Below are 16,791 nucleotides of genomic sequence, written 5' to 3' on the forward strand. Positions count from 1 at the left end.
GCTCGTTTGGTATTTATTAAGGTCGCTCGCGGTTTGTCATTCTATCCAATATGACTCATCGCAGAGTCACATCTTGGAATAGATAATGCACCTGAAAACGCAGACCGTCTCAATTCAAAATGTGGGCCTAATTTGTTCTGTGGTAGACCTGCATGTATCACACTGGTCATTCTATAAATTTAGGGTCCAAGGTGTGACATTTGTCCTGTCCCTATCGCCTCTGAACTTTGTAATTTGTCATTCCAGTATCATTAAGAATGACTTAAAAGTTATAGTCCATCATTTGCAGCCATCCGAAAAGTAACTGGCGTAATTACTGTTGAAAAACAAACTTGGTTGAAAGATAGTAAGGGAACTAAACTCCCTGTGAAATTATTCTTTCTGGGAAGCTGTCATTTTGAAGTTATCAACGAAAGAAGGCATTTCCAACGGTGATTCTTAAGAAGCACCGTAGGAAAATTTAAATTAGTAGTTCGTTTTGTTATTCAGCGCAGCGCGCACAAGTATTGGAACGACGCACACGCGCGCGCGGTTGTTATAATTCGTCGGATCAGTGCGCGACGCCGCGTATAGCTGCAATTCAAAACAATTCAAAACATGATTCAGTAACTTTTGATTTGAAATTGAGATCTTAGAATGCTGTTTTTCTCGGAATGTACAGCTGAAGCTTAGCTGAAACTTCATCAGGTTAGTTGCTCAGTATCCTTCATTAGATTTTGAACTTTTTTGTTGCTTCAAACGAACAAAATGCACAAATTACAAATGATGGACTGTAGCTTTAAAGGATATTGTTGTGTAGATAGTTTGATATTCAACATCACTCTTGGAGGATGACTGCATTAATTAACCCTCCCTCTCTGGCTGGCAGTTTCAACAAGGCCAGCCAAGCAGTCAAAATAAATCAAGTGACTGTTCTTAACAGTGGAGTGCTCCCTGCCTACATAAAGAAGGATTGACTAGCCATGATTGAAATGAAACCTGATATGCTTTGACTGCATGAGATTGATAAGCCAGCTGTGCCTACTGTCACCTGCTTTTGTCTGTTGATGGAATTTGACTTTCACAGTGCCTGTTGAAATATGATCTGACTGTTGGTGACTAGCCTGTGTAAAAGGCATGGCAGGGGAACAGGATTGAATTTTTGTCTGTCCGTGACTGATCAAACAAAAGAGAGCTTGTTAAGGAGTGCATCCGGAATTTTAAAATCATAGAAGTAACAGGGCTGGACAGGAAAAGTTGGACCCCAAATTTATAAAATAAATTTCCTCGGTGACCACAGTGCCCTGCAGTTTCGAATGTGACATGCATTGTGAAATGATAATATGTACATGTGTAACTGAAAGTCATATTTCTGCTTGCTTATCTCAATTTAGAGCAATTTCCTTCTCACTTAGCGAAAGTTGATCATGACATGCATCGTATGTTGATTCATTGGATATACAACGATTGTATAACTGAAAGTAGCTGTGCTGCCAGTTTGTCTCATTTAGCTATTTCCGTTTACACTGCGTGAAAGTTGAGCATCTTTTCTGGGTCAGAGAATATTGAACCGAAGTCTGCCTGCATCCCTACTGTTCACATGAGAAGGTCCCTAAGTGGTCTCGTTTGCCTACATCAAACCAATTCATGGTGACAGGACTCTTCAGATCCAGGATATGAGTATTTCCGTTCAGACACCTTACCCCCCATTGTACCCCTCTAGCTATTTGACTCCCGGAGGAAAAATATTCCTTTTCCTGGACTTGAGGCGAAGCCAACTTTTCAAGATAATTGAGATCACAGAAAGCTTGACTTGGATGTGCAATTTGCACTAGTGTACATGTCTCCTCTATACATTTGCATGTTTACATATCAGCTGACGGCATTGCAAATGCCATTTTACAGTAATTCCATGGCATATGGATTCCGTGCGCAAACAAGAGAGGGCGCTTTAGACCGCTTTTGTGAACCCTGTTGATAGGACACATACGTATGGCGCGAAGTACGCATGGCTCATGCTTATTCCGAATATGCACAAAGCCATATCATCTTCGCGCGAGCGTCAGGCGTCATCGGGAATGAGTTTGAATGTCTCTCCCAGTGGTCTCCCCCAACTCTCCCTTTCCTACCGTTGAGGGGGTACTTGTGCACGGAGCCCAAAGTCCTCAACTTCAAAATGGAAATCTCGTTTTGATTTTGTCTGAGTGCCATTGGATTCCTAGATTTTCCAAATGCAGCTGTGGAATATTTGGTTTCACTGTTTCTGTTGAAAAGATCCCCACCGCAGGAGTCGCATCAATATTTATTGCGACTGCCCTTTAAATATTGAGATACCGTTCGCATTTCAAGGAGATAATGTTTCATGTCGGCCATTCAACTATCTGATGATGAGTTCAGCAACAATGCACGAAGCACACATTGAAATGCCATTACTTTTCGCAACCTCCCCCCCCCCCCTTCCCACCCACCCACGGAATGGATTACAAAATGCAATTTATAAGGAAAATGACAAAAACTTGAGCGGATTTATAGGTGTTCATTTACATTGAAAACGAAAGTCAACGGAAAGCAATTTATTGGTATTTGTTGAGCGGGATGTTTGTAAGAAAATGCAAATTTAGGTCTCAGTTCTTGAATTTCATTGAGCATTTAAGCACAGAAGTTGCATTTAGCCTCCCAAAAATGTCGGCAGAATAAGAGATTAACAACCAAAAAGCAATTTTGTATGTATACCTTACAAATAAGACTTCAAATTCAACAGAAAGCATATATCCATATTTGTTGAGCTGGGGGGGAAAAAATTTTAAAAATCGGATTTATTTGATTTAAATCTGTTTTTTTTTAATTTAAATCAGATTTTTTTAAATTTTTTTAACTTTCAAAATATTGATATTTGTCTAAACATGTGTCTAAATCTCCCCATGCACCCTCACACCCATCACAAAGGAGTTTACAGGTTCCTATAATACCCATCATCCACAAAACTCAATAAATTGATAAATGCTTTTGAAAAAAATTGTATTGAATCAGTGATCTAAAAAAATCACTTAATTTCTTCTACATGTAGTCTACATCATTGGTTCAATGGTACATTAATACTGAAGACACTTTAAAGGTGCATTGCTTGATTGATACAGCTGAGATACGTTGTTTGTGGATATGAATAAAAACTTGATTTATGGCACCTGTACATGGTATACAAAAAAAAATACGACAGTTCTCCATGGGCATGTTGAATCGGTCCAAGGTGGAGAACAGAAATCAGGCCTTGCACCTTTAAAAGGTTTAAACGTTAGGGAGAAATGTTAGGAATAAGACTATCAATTGGGACTTTTAATACACCTTTTGATGGTTCATGTAAGCCTACACCAGCACAGTTGATTCACAATATTAATGTAAACAGATCAAGGAATGATACAGGCAAACGTGAATGTGCTCTCTTTAAAATTAAAAACCTTGAAGAAAAACTTTTAAACTCAGATCTTGACTTAATCAAAACAACAATTTTGTGCAATTATGCAAAACCTAAATTGAGTCGATGGTGATGAAGTAGGGGTATTTGAATGTGTTAACAACATCTTACACTTTGTAATTAAGTGGAATCAGTTGATTTAAATGATTGAAATGACCCTCAATCAATTGATTTTGCCAAAAATAAGATTTTTACAAAAAAGTGATTTTAATCAGTGATTTTTATAAAAAAAATCATTTGATTTAAATCGCGATTTAAATCAGTGATTTAAATCAACGTGATTTAAATCAGCCAACCCTGGGTCTTTGCCTGACCAGCTACACTGTATATGAGCATCATGGAACGTTGGAGATGTATTCATTAGTTCCCCACCATTAATTTACATGTAGATATGGTGATCATACAAACAAATCTTAATGCTATGCAGTTGGCCTCTAAAACACAATTAATTTCCAAGTATAACACGTATAATAGTCCATATGTTCACACTATGTATGCAAATAAGAACAACCAGGTTATGAATGTGAGACGTTTACGAAACTTAGGCTTTGACTCCAGCATTGACTTTGTCTCTGGCTCCAGATTCATTTGGAAGCCTTCCATGCTCAAACAACATTAGAATACTCTTTAACAAATTACTAATATATTATTATATGATTTGATATTCTTGAAGTAGAAAAAGCAATATTTAAAAAAAAAAAGTCCCTCAAATCAGTAAACTCATAAATCTAGAGTCTGAAGCCACAGCTGGAATCCAAACTGAGGTTTCGCAAATCCTCATTTGGCTGATTTAAACCGCAAAAGATTTTGATCAGGAGGGACTGGTGTCACTGGGATAGACTATCACATCACTGGTATCCCGTTCAAGGAAGCCCAGTCTTTCCTGATAGCTTATCTGTTTGTTTGCAGCTCTGTCCATTTCCTTGTTTCTGGTTCCCGTTTGTTGGCTTAGTGCCAGGAAGACGGATGTGGAATCGGATAAACCAGGACCAATTCCAATGCCTTCTGGACAGATGGAATTACACGACCACAAGAACTTTCAAAACCAGGAAACTATACACATATGTTCATATATGTTACTGCTCTGCTCCAATAGTGCACTGAATTTGCATTTGGAATGTGCTGGGTTTAATTTCACTGGAGCATATTTGTAGCGGTGACTGCTCTATGTCCCGACACCCCTATGTTCCGACAATCTAGATTGTGTTACTCCCGGTTAGGGTTAGGGTTAGGAATAGGAATATGTGCAGTCGGAACATAGGGGTGTCGGAACATACAGGTGTAACCGATGTAGCAAATACCCATTTCTCTAAAAATGGATGAACACAAACCCTTTAATTTTTATATTTTGTACAAAACATTTCCAACATTGTCAGAGTCAGAGAGAATTCAGGTCACTGTTCTCAGACCTACTAATCTATTGATCTCTGAGCTAATAAATCACGGTCTAGATGAAGTCAAAAATAGATCCGCCTCCACCCCGCCCCCTCAGGTTCATGAAATGTTACCTGTCAAAAAAATGTCAAAATAAGCCTTGTCATGTTGTAAAGTCTCTTCACTCTCCCACTTTTTAAATGACTGTTGCACATAAAAAGTGTTCCTTAACTTTGTGGAGTGGTCTCTTATTGCACCCTTGACTTCATTTAGAGGAAGGTATTTTCATGGTATTTCCTTGCCCTATGGTCTACGAAAGGCAACTTTAAAAGCACAAGATTTGCTTACATCTATGTAGTTACTACCCATTGTGAGGGGGTGTTCAAAGGTTTGCGAGCTCATAACCAACATGCTATCCATGGAGGCACTCACATTGAAACTAAAAATGAAACTAAAACCTTTTTTGCAGATCAAGAGAGGGCTAATTTGCAATGGCTGATGGAAAATTTGTTTGGAAATGGCTTCGGTATATAAAACGACAATGAACAAATGGGGTTGGGAGTTCAGAGGTTTCTGTTTTTTTTTATTAAAGTGTGAGGTTTATGAGTACAAAGTGCAAACAAATAACTGGAGTCCATAATCTTTTGGCCCTGAAAGCGTCTTTTAGCTTGTGGTTCCTGTTGTTTTTTTGTTGATTTGCTCAGACGTTTTTAAGTACGCTCTTGAAAACTTGCTCCTACATCAAACATTGATACCTCTCCTACCAGTACATACATCAAACAAACTCAACACAACATATAAGGCATAGAATGGAGGACCCAGTAGCATACCGAAAAACACAACAACGAAAAAGGCGAGGTCATGATACATGTACAAATACTAAGCACTTACGCAGACTCCAGACTGCCGGAATCCTGAATTCATATTCAAATGAGACATGTCATTGTGGAATGACCCCGATTGGCCTTTGTCCCAGATATACATACCTTTGTGCTATTTAATCATTGTAACAAGAGACCAGTCTGCCAACATTTTTTTTTATAGTTTCCTACTTATGCTGGTAATGAATTGGATCTCCTATTTGATCGTGTGGATGCCTTGTGCTCTTTTATAGGCTGTGTTGGGTGTAGATACACAATCTATAAATAGATTTATTTTTATTCCCAGACAGTCATTAACCAATCACAGACAGCCCCTGGCGAGTTCCAGACCAGGTTCTTTGAAAGTTCACTGCACCGATATTCTTGACACTTCAGATCACTGGAGTAGAGTAGACACCTCAGATATCGCTATATTGCACGTGCATAATTGAGCAAGGGGTGTAAGTTGGGTACCATGCATCTAAAGTTACATTGCATTGTACCACATATATCTTTAATTAACCAAAACAGTGCATGGCCTTAATTAAGTTACATGTACAATAGATCACAATAATGCATCCTATAAGACTACATGTAGTTTTTTTTACTCATGTTGCATGGCAATAATCTTTTGTACATTTTTCCATCTTTATATTACATGCTGCATTGCATATTCCACATTTTTTTTAGACAAAAGCACTCCATTAGATTTCATTTGAAGTTGAATAATTTACCTCTCATTGGCAGGAATAGATCATTCCAACACGAGATCGGAGTTTGGTTTTCTCTGCACATTGAATAACTTTTACATATTTTGTGCAACTTTTTACTCTTAAAATGTATGAAATCTATTTGACACCCCTTTTTTGGGTTAATTTTATGGAGAAGGGCACTTTTTAAAAACATTTGAAATTGGCCGTGCTTTTCCTGACCAATGAGGGCGCTGTTGCTGTGATGTCATTTAAGGAAGACACTTTTCGTGTTTGGGGTTTTCTGTTCAAATTGTGAACCCAAAATTTGCTCATTGAAAACATTTGTGAAAAAAACTTTGCTCATTGGCTTACTGCCATCATGGAGGCTACCTCCATGCTATCATGTATCAAAACAACAACGAATTTATCACCAAAGAAAAAAAAATTGCGAAATCAAAATATCCAAAATTCTGGCAAATTTTGGCGCTAGAATAGCTATATGGCATTGAGGTTTCTGCCTGAAATGACATCACACTTTTGCTCACGAATATGGAAATTAGTATTAACATATAAACCAAAAAGGCACCAAAACGCCCTTAAAAAATGGCAAAATGGAAATTGAAATTAAGATTAAATCTGATCCAAAGGTGCATTTCAAGGATTAAAAATTACATTACATGGCCCTTTAAAGTTCTTCCTCTGAACATGGAAGAACTTGAAAATCCCCCCTCTGATACCTCAACAGCCTTCGGCTGTTTGCATTTTATTTCAAGGAGGAAATAGCTAGAACCAAGGCCACATACATGTAGGTCAGTTCCATGGTTTGCACAAGTCCTATTAGTTTGTGTGTTCAGCAGGTCAGTATAAAAGATTGCAAAATTTGTTGTTTTTCCCCGTTCCACATCCTCACTCATGCAAGGTTGAATCGCTTTATTAACTTCGCTCCAGTCACTTTTCGAATGCTCACTGCAGAATTTATTCCCTGCTCAATTTGACAAAAGTCCAGGTACTATTCATGTATGTGTGAGCGTTTAATTCAGCAACTCTCTGTATCCATGCAATTCTTTATGTACAGAACACAAACCCACATGCCAATGTGCTTGTCATTGTCTTTCCAGAAAGTTCTCCCTGAATGCTACCCACCATAAAGGTTGAACATTTGTCTAGACATTTCAATTGCATTAGCCGTGCACAGGGGTATGTCCGTGAGACATATTTGCAGTGTAAAAAGCTCCATGGCCTTTGCATAGTACCATAGTTGCACAGGGCTAGGGGTTTGACCTTGCTTGCCCTTTGCTTTTTCAACCAGGCATTTTTCCTTATCTACTGGTATTTCAAAGCGCTTTTGTGTACAACTACAAGTGGTCCTTTTATTACTACCGTAGCTTTCAAGTTGGCTATTTGCCTTTCTTTATGACATCATTGTCGTTGACAGTAACCATATTTGGTAGTGTGAGTCACTACACACTTATATTCACCCACGTTTCCTTGTTTAGACTTTAGATTTTGTTGCTTCCATATTTGGTGTGGTGAAAAAGTTGTACATTTTGATGAAAAGTTTGATCAGAAGGAAATATGGAGCAGAAATATGCAGTGACTGAACACAGCATAGAAAAGAGCCAATTTGTATAGAATATTCAACCACAGTGTACAAGAATTATTAATGAACTTGACAGATTGCAAAATCTAGCCTAAATATGCGATGACCAAGGCTCATGCATTTTTATAGCTGCGTAGCTATAAACTCTCTTAAGGTCATTTGGAAATAAAGAAAGCTTTGCATTTTTATTAGAATGGTAGTAAAAAGTGAGAAAATGTGCATGCAGTTACACCATGTATTGATGTAATGCTTGGCCTAAAGTATGTTGCACTATTGAATTTGCATTTGTCAAAGGTCATAATTTCAAAATTGTCAAATTATTTTATCCTATGTATTGTAGGGTCTTAGATACATGTACCCAGATGCAATATGGAAGACATTTTTAATGCAGAAAAAAAATAATTAAATTTAAAAACAAATTTAATTTGTTACTAAATGAAACACCAAAATCTGCAAAACTTTTGAAAAAAGTTGCAACTGAATTCCCAGTATATAGGGATCCTCCAACTGACAACTTCAGCAATTAAGTCTGGACACGTATTTGTACACTAAAATGCATTTCTGAATATCACACCATGCCCCCATCTACTCAAGACTTAACAACACAAATAATGCAGTCCCTGATGGCCCAGTTAAATGCTAATCCTATTTGCAGTATTTCTTATCACCCTGCCCCAGCCCAGCCCAAGCTAGACAGGGATTGACCTCAAAGACCTACCAAGCCTTCCAAACCTCCCACTGATACAACAAATAGTCTCCAGACAGATGTTGTTTGGCTGTGTTCGAATCACTTTGGCTACGGCTTGCTGTAATGCATGTGTCTATGGAAGCAGTCAAAGCCACTATCCATAGACACGCACATGTGTGATGGCCAGTCATAGCCGTGTAATGTTGACAAGGGCCTGGGTTATTATTTCAAGGACAACTCTCACATTGCAAGCAGGTAACTTGAGCCAAAGAGCAAGGGAACTTCTCTACACTTTGTACTTTCTCGGTGTTCATAGCAAGCCTTAATTGCAGTGCTTTCCTACTTTTGATGGCTTGTATTCTTTAGGAGTTCAGGAAATCCTGTTGGAGTCGAGGAAATGAAAAACAGTTTAACAAATGAGATTCATTTAACATATGGCACAGAAATAAAAATAGAAAGACCATGTGCATAAACAGGTATCCCATCACAATAATCCAATTAACCAGCTTATTGTAAATGTACCAGTAATAAAATTCTAATTTTCCAAGGTGTGATACTTTTTTTTGCTGTGTATGGTTGGAATATGTGTACTGTTCTACATAGCCCCAAGGACTGACACATAAAGGGAGAACAACAGATCCTTTCAGTCCTCGGGAGTTGGGTCTTTTAATCAAAACGGTCCTTGAGTAGGTTTGTGTGCTTAGTTTATGGAAGAGTGTTATATTACAGTGACAAAGGGAAACACAAAGCATTGTCCTCGGGAGTATAGTAAAAGAAGAGTGCATGGGCAAGCTGAGTTGTTCATGGTGAATTTTGTAGATGTTTTAAAAAACTTACATACCCCACTGGAAAAAAGTTCCCAACATGTCCTAAATAATTCTGATCGAAAGATTTTGTGATTTAATTGAAACATTTCATAGTGCTCTTCCAGTGGTCCCTGCAATCCCTTTTCAGCACAACCGTTCCCCTTAAAAAAGTAAAATATCCTTGCCTTTATTACTGTCATTACCTTTTCTTAAAACCAGGGCTAGCTTTCACAGGAGGTCGTGGGTTCGATTCCCATCCAAATAAGCATTTTTTTTGGTCACAACTTCACAAGTTCTCAGTCAGCTCTGAAAGTTTAGTGCTCACTAAATTATATTGGTCAAGGGCGAAGACAAATATCCCAATTTCCTGCCTTTCCAGGGTCCTGTATCAGTTTCGGTCTCTTTGTGAAAACAAATTTCAATTCTTCCCATCTGCTTCAGATCTTCCTCAAAGACAAGATACTGGATGAGGAAGGCTTCATCATCTTCGTCCGTAAGAATGCCGTGCAGGTCTTCATCCCCAAGTACGGATTTGAGGGAACTCTTTTCCTGAGAGGACCGGACAAGGACAAAGATGGACTCTTCAAGTACAACGAAGAGGTAGGACAATTCAAAATATGGGTTGTTCTGTAAATCTAGGATCCAAAGTGTGACATTTTTCCTGCCCCTGTTACTTTGATACTTTGTTATTTGCAATTCAAGTATCATTAAGTATGACTTTAAACCAGTGTTTTATTTGTTTTGAAGGTACATGTACTTTGATATTTGTAATCACTCTTGGAGGAAGACTGCATTAAAACCCTCCTATGAAAACATTACTGGGGCCAGTATTGGTCAAGACCCCCATTGGTTTGTTAACAGTATGCCAAGGGGGTGAGGAAGGAAATTTTGACTGTTTGTGACCTCTTAAATAGCAGGAGGGTTATTAAGGAGAGCATCAGAATTATAAAATCATAGATGTCAGATGTAACAGGGATAGAAAAAAAAGTGGACCCAACTTTTTTGTAGAAGGACCCATCTGTGTACTCTTGTTTTGGGGTCTTCATTTATGGGCCACCCTACTGTTTGAGTCAATGACTGACTTACTGACCGACTGTCTCCCCGAGTCATTGAGTAAAATAATCCTGACTGGGATTGGGCCCAACTCACTATAGTCTTCAATGATTATGTAGCATGCTGCAATTTGTACTGAAATCCTGACAGGTACCATACAAGGGACTGATGTTATTCATTCAGTATTAGGATTTTAATGAAATTGTACTTCATAGTGTCCAAACTTCACTGGAAAGTTTTCCAAACAATGTCTCCACAGTTCCATTCATGTTTTGAGGTTTCCAACTTGGAAACTGACCACACAATCAAGGAAGTGAAATGGTACACCTTCAGTGGGGTCATTACTGCTGGCAGATTGAGTCAAGTGTGCCACAAATAAAGCCACTCTTCCCAAGGACTCTCTTGGGAGTTCTGTCAAATACTGAGCTAAAAATGGCCAGGATTACCTCATTTAACCTCAACACATAGTCCAGCTAACAGCCTGAAGTTTTTATAACAAAAGTTACATTTTGAGTTGAAGTAGTTGATTTCCTTCTAAAACTGAGAGGCGGTATGGATTGAAAAGCAGACCTAGTGCTTCATTGCTTGTAATGAGATGTGTTAAGTGTTGATTGTGGATAATCATTGACAGACTTCAGACATGTACATTGTACATGTACATGCACTGTACATGCACATGTACATGCACGAGATATTTTGTTTTTCTCAGACAGGTCTCTTTTGGAAAACTGTGGGGAAAATTTTGATAGGTAGAAAGAAAGACAGTAGTTTGCATGTAGCCAGCATGCACATGTACTTATGTTTGTGGAATGGCTAGATGATGTTTGTATACAAGTCTGCGTTAACATACATGTACATGTAGAAGTGTTTATTTTACACCACTTCATATATGATGTACATGTACATAGTACATGTACAGCTGTACATGAAGTCAGCTGTCAACTGTTCATGTCTACTTATGCAGCCTGAGGGATCCGACAAATTACAGTGTAAAGAGAAGTTGTGGAGTCACATGAATGAACTTTTACAGATCATGTTTTGGCTGTGCAGAGAGGATTCATTAGTAAATAAAGTCATGGGGTGTAATGTGTCTGTACACATTGTGAAGTCACTTGCACCATGCTTGTACATGTACATGTACATTGTACACAGATTGTCCGTGCTTGTGCTTGTGTATGGATTTTGGATTTGCATTTCCTGAAAGGCTTCGTTAGTGACACCATGGAGGAAGGAACACACACAGAAACCTCTGTGTGTGCAGGGCCAGCTGTGTGCACACACTGTGCGTGAATCTGGTACTATGACCTTTGTTCACGTTATCAATGCAGATTGCGTTTTGCGCAGACGTCCTGACCTCCAGCCACTGCATATTCACTTTTTACAACTGCATATTCATTTTTGCCAAGTCCCTCTAAAAATGCTTATAAATGGAAAGAGAAATGCTTATTTTTAAAAGTGGAAACTGCTTCGAGTTGGAATTTGGTTGGGTAACTGTTGTACTATTTTTGCACGGGCTGGCTTATTAGAAAGAGACACAAAACGGCAGTTGAATTTGCCGCACTGTGATTGCTGTGAACGGTCCGGGCATAGTCTAGGCGTCCGAAATTCCTGTTTGGTATCGCTTCTCGGCCTTTTGGCTAAGATCATGTGTAGTATCTGTTCTTTTCAGCTTAATATCTGAAACGCTGCTCATCGAGCAGCCAGTATATTAAACTGATTTTTGGATTTGGGCCGTGGAATAGGGGCTTGCCTCGTCCCGGCCACGGGTTGGCCCGGTATAGCACTACATCCGGGATTCGGCCCACTCCCTTCGGGGAAATAATTCAATCAAAAAATAGATTTTAAACTGAAACTCTTAAATTCCATCACTATTATCTGATCCTCCTGTAATTTCATGTATCTTGACCTGATCTCCCCATTTTCTTGCTACGAACTTTTGTGAAGCCTCTAAAATTCCCCACTTTTTCAGAGTTCTTTTCACTTTCAAAAAGAGCTTGAATCCCTATGTCAAGAAACGGTGGCAGGCTTCTCTTCCCTCCTAAACAAAAAAATAGAAAATCCCCAAAACCTTCAGTTAGATTAATCAGGGGAGGAGGGTGTTTTAATGTTGGCAGTATCGAGGTATAGAGTGATGGAAAATTTAATGAAAAAGTCCTTCAGTTTGCTCCTCCAATAACTCTAGTTCCAAAGTAAAGTAACTTCCTTCCTCCAGCTAAAAGAAAAAGAAGAAATGTCCAGCATAATGAGTTCCCATTTTTGTCCTTATATTGATATGCCACAGTCAGTACTCTCCAGGGTACCATTAAATGCATGAGAGGACCCCTAATTGACAACACATCAGGCCTGCGCCATTTAACGAGGTGTCTAGTTTGACAAATTGTCCTGATAAGAATAGATGAGACTGTGAGCTGACCGTGGCACTCAATTCATTGTCTTTATTTTGTTCTCTTGATTAGATGACTTCCTGCTGCTTGCTTTGCTGGACTTGTCTGGACCACATTTGAGAGACTTGGTTCTTATTATCCAGTGATATAATGGCCAATTTATTTTTGTATAAAAGGAAGGTTTTCTCTTACTTGCTTCATTATTTGGGTAGTTTTATGAAAGCCAGATGCACTTTTGTTTGTATAGTAATTTGTCAGTTTTAGTGGTGTACATTTACCGGTTGTACGGGGAACCGGGCACCCTATTAAAATATTGCAACTGAAGATGATCCCCCCAAAAAAACCAGCAACCTGGTAAATTTCCTCAATTGTCAGAAACTCTAGTCCTTAACAAAACTTAACAAACAGTGTGAATATTGGTGGCGTCTGACAGTGTAAAGTGCAACTTCGTTAATATGCACATAAATATGAAATCTGTTTTGGTTTTCCATGTAGCCTGGTTTTCTTTTTGAAAATTCCCCTCAAATGGCATTCAAAACCTTTCTTTTAAATTGTCTGAGAAGTTACTGAGTTATTTGTAAGGTTGGTTATGACTTAGGGAACTCGATCCCATAATCTGGAACCGGTTCGGGTACCCAGTGCCGAGGCACATCCCTAATCAGTCTGGTGTTTATTTTCTATCAGTGTTTAACATAAAATTCTTGCATGTGTAGTTGTGATGACTCACCAGCGTTTGTTTAAATTGTCCCACATTATCTAGATTTTATCTTTGACAGATTTCAGTTAAATTAACTTGTGGCAATTTATTTATCTTGATCAAAAATAAACAGTGTAAATAAACAGTAATATTTCAGAGAGTCTATTTATGCTGCCTGCAATTAAGGTGTACTTTAATAGGAGCATTCAAAATTTTGTTTCTGAGCACAAACAGCGGACTCCTTTTTACCGAATGAGTGAAAATTCCCTCCATTCGAGTGAACGCTCACTCCCACAGTTGAAACCTAGGGACCAGATGTTTAAGAGTAAAATTTATTCATTCCATTAGATTGAGTTTTCAGTCGATTTTCCACAGATTTTTTTCCAGAGAATTTTCAATCAAAATTTGAGTGATTTTCATTCCAAATCGTCTGTTCTCTATAGTTTCACTCTTTGGAAATAGAGATCTCCCCCATGAAAACTATTTTCTTTTTAGTATTTATCTAAGTTGTGAGTTTTCTCATGAGCCATCAAACCCAAAAAATCATCCCATGATAAAAAAAATACAGATGAAATAAATTTTAAATTTTGAATTGTATCCATCCTTATTCCCATAGTCTGCATGCGTTATTCACAATGTGGAAACCAAATTTTAGACTGCAGAATATGTGTAGTGAGGGCTTTTTGATCTAAAATGCTTGTTTCCTTTTTAAGTGGTTACCAGGGAGAAATCCATTACTTGTAATTTATTTTTCAGCAGGGCGGATATTCCATCTTTAAACTCGGGAGGAAACCAGAGGAATTGTTTCCATTGCCCTCGGCCAGCGTGATAGTGCAGTTGTAATATGAACTTGAGTACGTAATGAAAATGCACTATCCGTTGCCTTCTTGGAATGGCAGGCGAGTCATTCAAATGTCACCGTTTCAGAAGTTTATTCCAAAGGGCCCAAAATGTATCTGCTCTAAAAAAAAGAACTATAAATTCAGTGAGGACAAAAAGTAAAAATAAAGTAAAGACTGTCATGAGCCAATGTGGCCCATCAGGCCGGTGTTTATCTTCCGTTTCAATAGCATGAAACGACCGAGAATATTTCCATAACCCCTGGACGGGATGCTAGTCCATCACAGGTTACTCCCCAGCTAATGCCGGTACCCATTTATACTCCTGGGTGGAGAGAGGCAAGTTGGGGTGAAGTGGCTTGCCCAAGGACACACCATATGGCCAGCAGCTGGATTTGAATCCCTGACCCTCTGATCATGAGTCACAACCCTAACCACTAGGCCACACTCCCCCCCCCCCCCAAAAAAAGCAAAAAATCTAGTCACTTTTTTTGACTTCAACAGGAAAAAAAAAAAAAATGAGAAATTCATCGAGGACAACTTCCAAAAATGGTAGTGGATTTTTTTTTAGATGCACAAAGCAACCTTAGGTATACAGAACTATTCAATAATGTACATATTTAATAATTGGATGATTGACTCTTTTATTGTCACTGCTGGTATTCTCGCGAGAAAAAAATCCCCATTTTACCGCCAGGGTCCAGAGAATTTACCTTTAAATACCTTTTTTGTAAAGCTTGCTCCATGCTTGAGTGGAAATCGCTGACCGTAGAATGCCACATCATCGCTGGCATTTTGCTTCCTTGTGTATTTCTGATTCTTATTATTAAAAAAATTGACAAACAATCCTTAATCTTTTTAGTTTATAGAGTTTTAACAGTCCGATAATTTGCCCCCTGGCAAAATCTATTTGCAGGGAACAAATTGTTTGTTTGTAAAATGGGGGATTTTCCTTCCTTTTCCCCCTCTGTTCCCCTTGAGTTTCCCTCGCAGTTTTGTCCTTGAAACCTACCCCAGTATTTTCCTGGTACCGGTACAGGCTGAATCTAACAGAATCTTACAAAGATAGAAGTGAAGACAGCTGAATCCATCAGAATCCAACGGCTAGAACACAATTCTGTTGGATTCTACACAGATCAATATACCCAGCAAAAATATCACATTATTGAATATTAGTGGATTCAGTAGGGTTTGGGTCTGAAACGTAATGCAATAAATGGTTATATTTTACAATGCATCATCCTTGCTCAAATTTAGCTGGGTTACCTTAACGAAAGCAAGATAGCAGTTTAAACTGTATTAGTTATATTCATTTTATTTCCCCAAAGTCCACTTTGGCAGTGCAGTTATTGAGTGCAATCATGTGACTTTAACAGGGAACGGTTAATGAGGCCAAACCTACAATTCTGATTAATTACAGGGGAACCAGGTTTTTTCCCTAGCTGGCAAGAAAGCCGTGTCCCAGATATTTTCTCAGTTTGGCTGAATGCAGAGGCTGTCATATGACATTTAATGGCAGATGGTGTTCCCCGACACATCATTCAGTCCGTGGTGTCTCGGAAATAAGTCAAGCAATAATATTGTGCATCCAAGCGAGGCGTTACATGATTTTCCTTAGTGTCTGCCTTTTATTGTAGAAATGTGCTTTTTTTTCCCCCATACCATCTGTCTCCTGCTTGTTTTGTTTACATTATTTCCCTAAGCCTTTGGCAATGGGTGCTTATTCTTTATACATGACATTGTCTGTTCAATGTGTTTTTTGCAGTTTTTGACAAGCGTTTGTGAATTGTGTCCTGTTTTGTTAATTATTTAAACCATCATAACGAAATTATGTTGACTGAAGAACTGTGTATCATTATAGTGATCAAATATGCAGGCATGATTGTTGAAACTGTCTGAATTTCAGGTAATTTCCTTACGGATCCATTAGGCCAAAAAAAAAAGTCTCCGGTTTCTGGTTGGGCTTGCCCAAAAAGTGATGCGGTGACGCGGCTTTTTTTTTTTTTTTTACCTGATTTTTTTGCTTCAAATGTGTGCTGATGACTGCAAATGGTGCCTGACTAAACTTAGTGCAAATAATATGGGAGTCCAGAGAGGCCACATAAAGCTTATTCTCGACCATAACCCAATCTAAAAACACGTTAAAATTGTTCAGCAGTAGTATTCCAGTCAAACCAGTGAGTTTGGCGGTTTTGAGACATCATCTTGCATTGAAAAAAAAACTTTTTCATTTTGCCGTCACGCATGGCTATGGCGACGCGCGCGCATGCCAGAAACCGGAGACTTTTTTTTTTGGCCTTATTAATATCTTCATGGAGGTCTGTCGACGACAAACAATGCAAACACT

At 38.5% G+C, this 16,791-nt stretch overlaps 1 protein-coding gene and 1 non-coding gene across 2 annotated transcripts in view; both read left to right on the top strand.

Moving 5' to 3' along the window:
• Positions 1 to 16,791, top strand: part of LOC119727739 (exosome complex exonuclease RRP44-like) — a 50,492-nt gene that overhangs the window by 29,450 nt on the left and 4,251 nt on the right. Inside the window, exon 20 of the mRNA XM_038199776.1 lies at positions 9,913 to 10,071. Within this exon, the coding sequence (XP_038055704.1) occupies positions 9,913 to 10,071 (159 nt within the window). The remainder of the gene's footprint in view (positions 1 to 9,912; positions 10,072 to 16,791) is intronic.
• On the top strand, positions 12,142 to 12,334 carry LOC119729395. The gene has a single exon (XR_005271241.1). It is a non-coding gene; the product is annotated as a U2 spliceosomal RNA (small nuclear RNA).

Source organism: Patiria miniata, unplaced genomic scaffold (genome assembly GCF_015706575.1).
Source record: "Patiria miniata isolate m_02_andy unplaced genomic scaffold, ASM1570657v1 HiC_scaffold_20, whole genome shotgun sequence".
Classification (NCBI taxonomy): Eukaryota; Metazoa; Echinodermata; class Asteroidea; order Valvatida; family Asterinidae; genus Patiria; species Patiria miniata.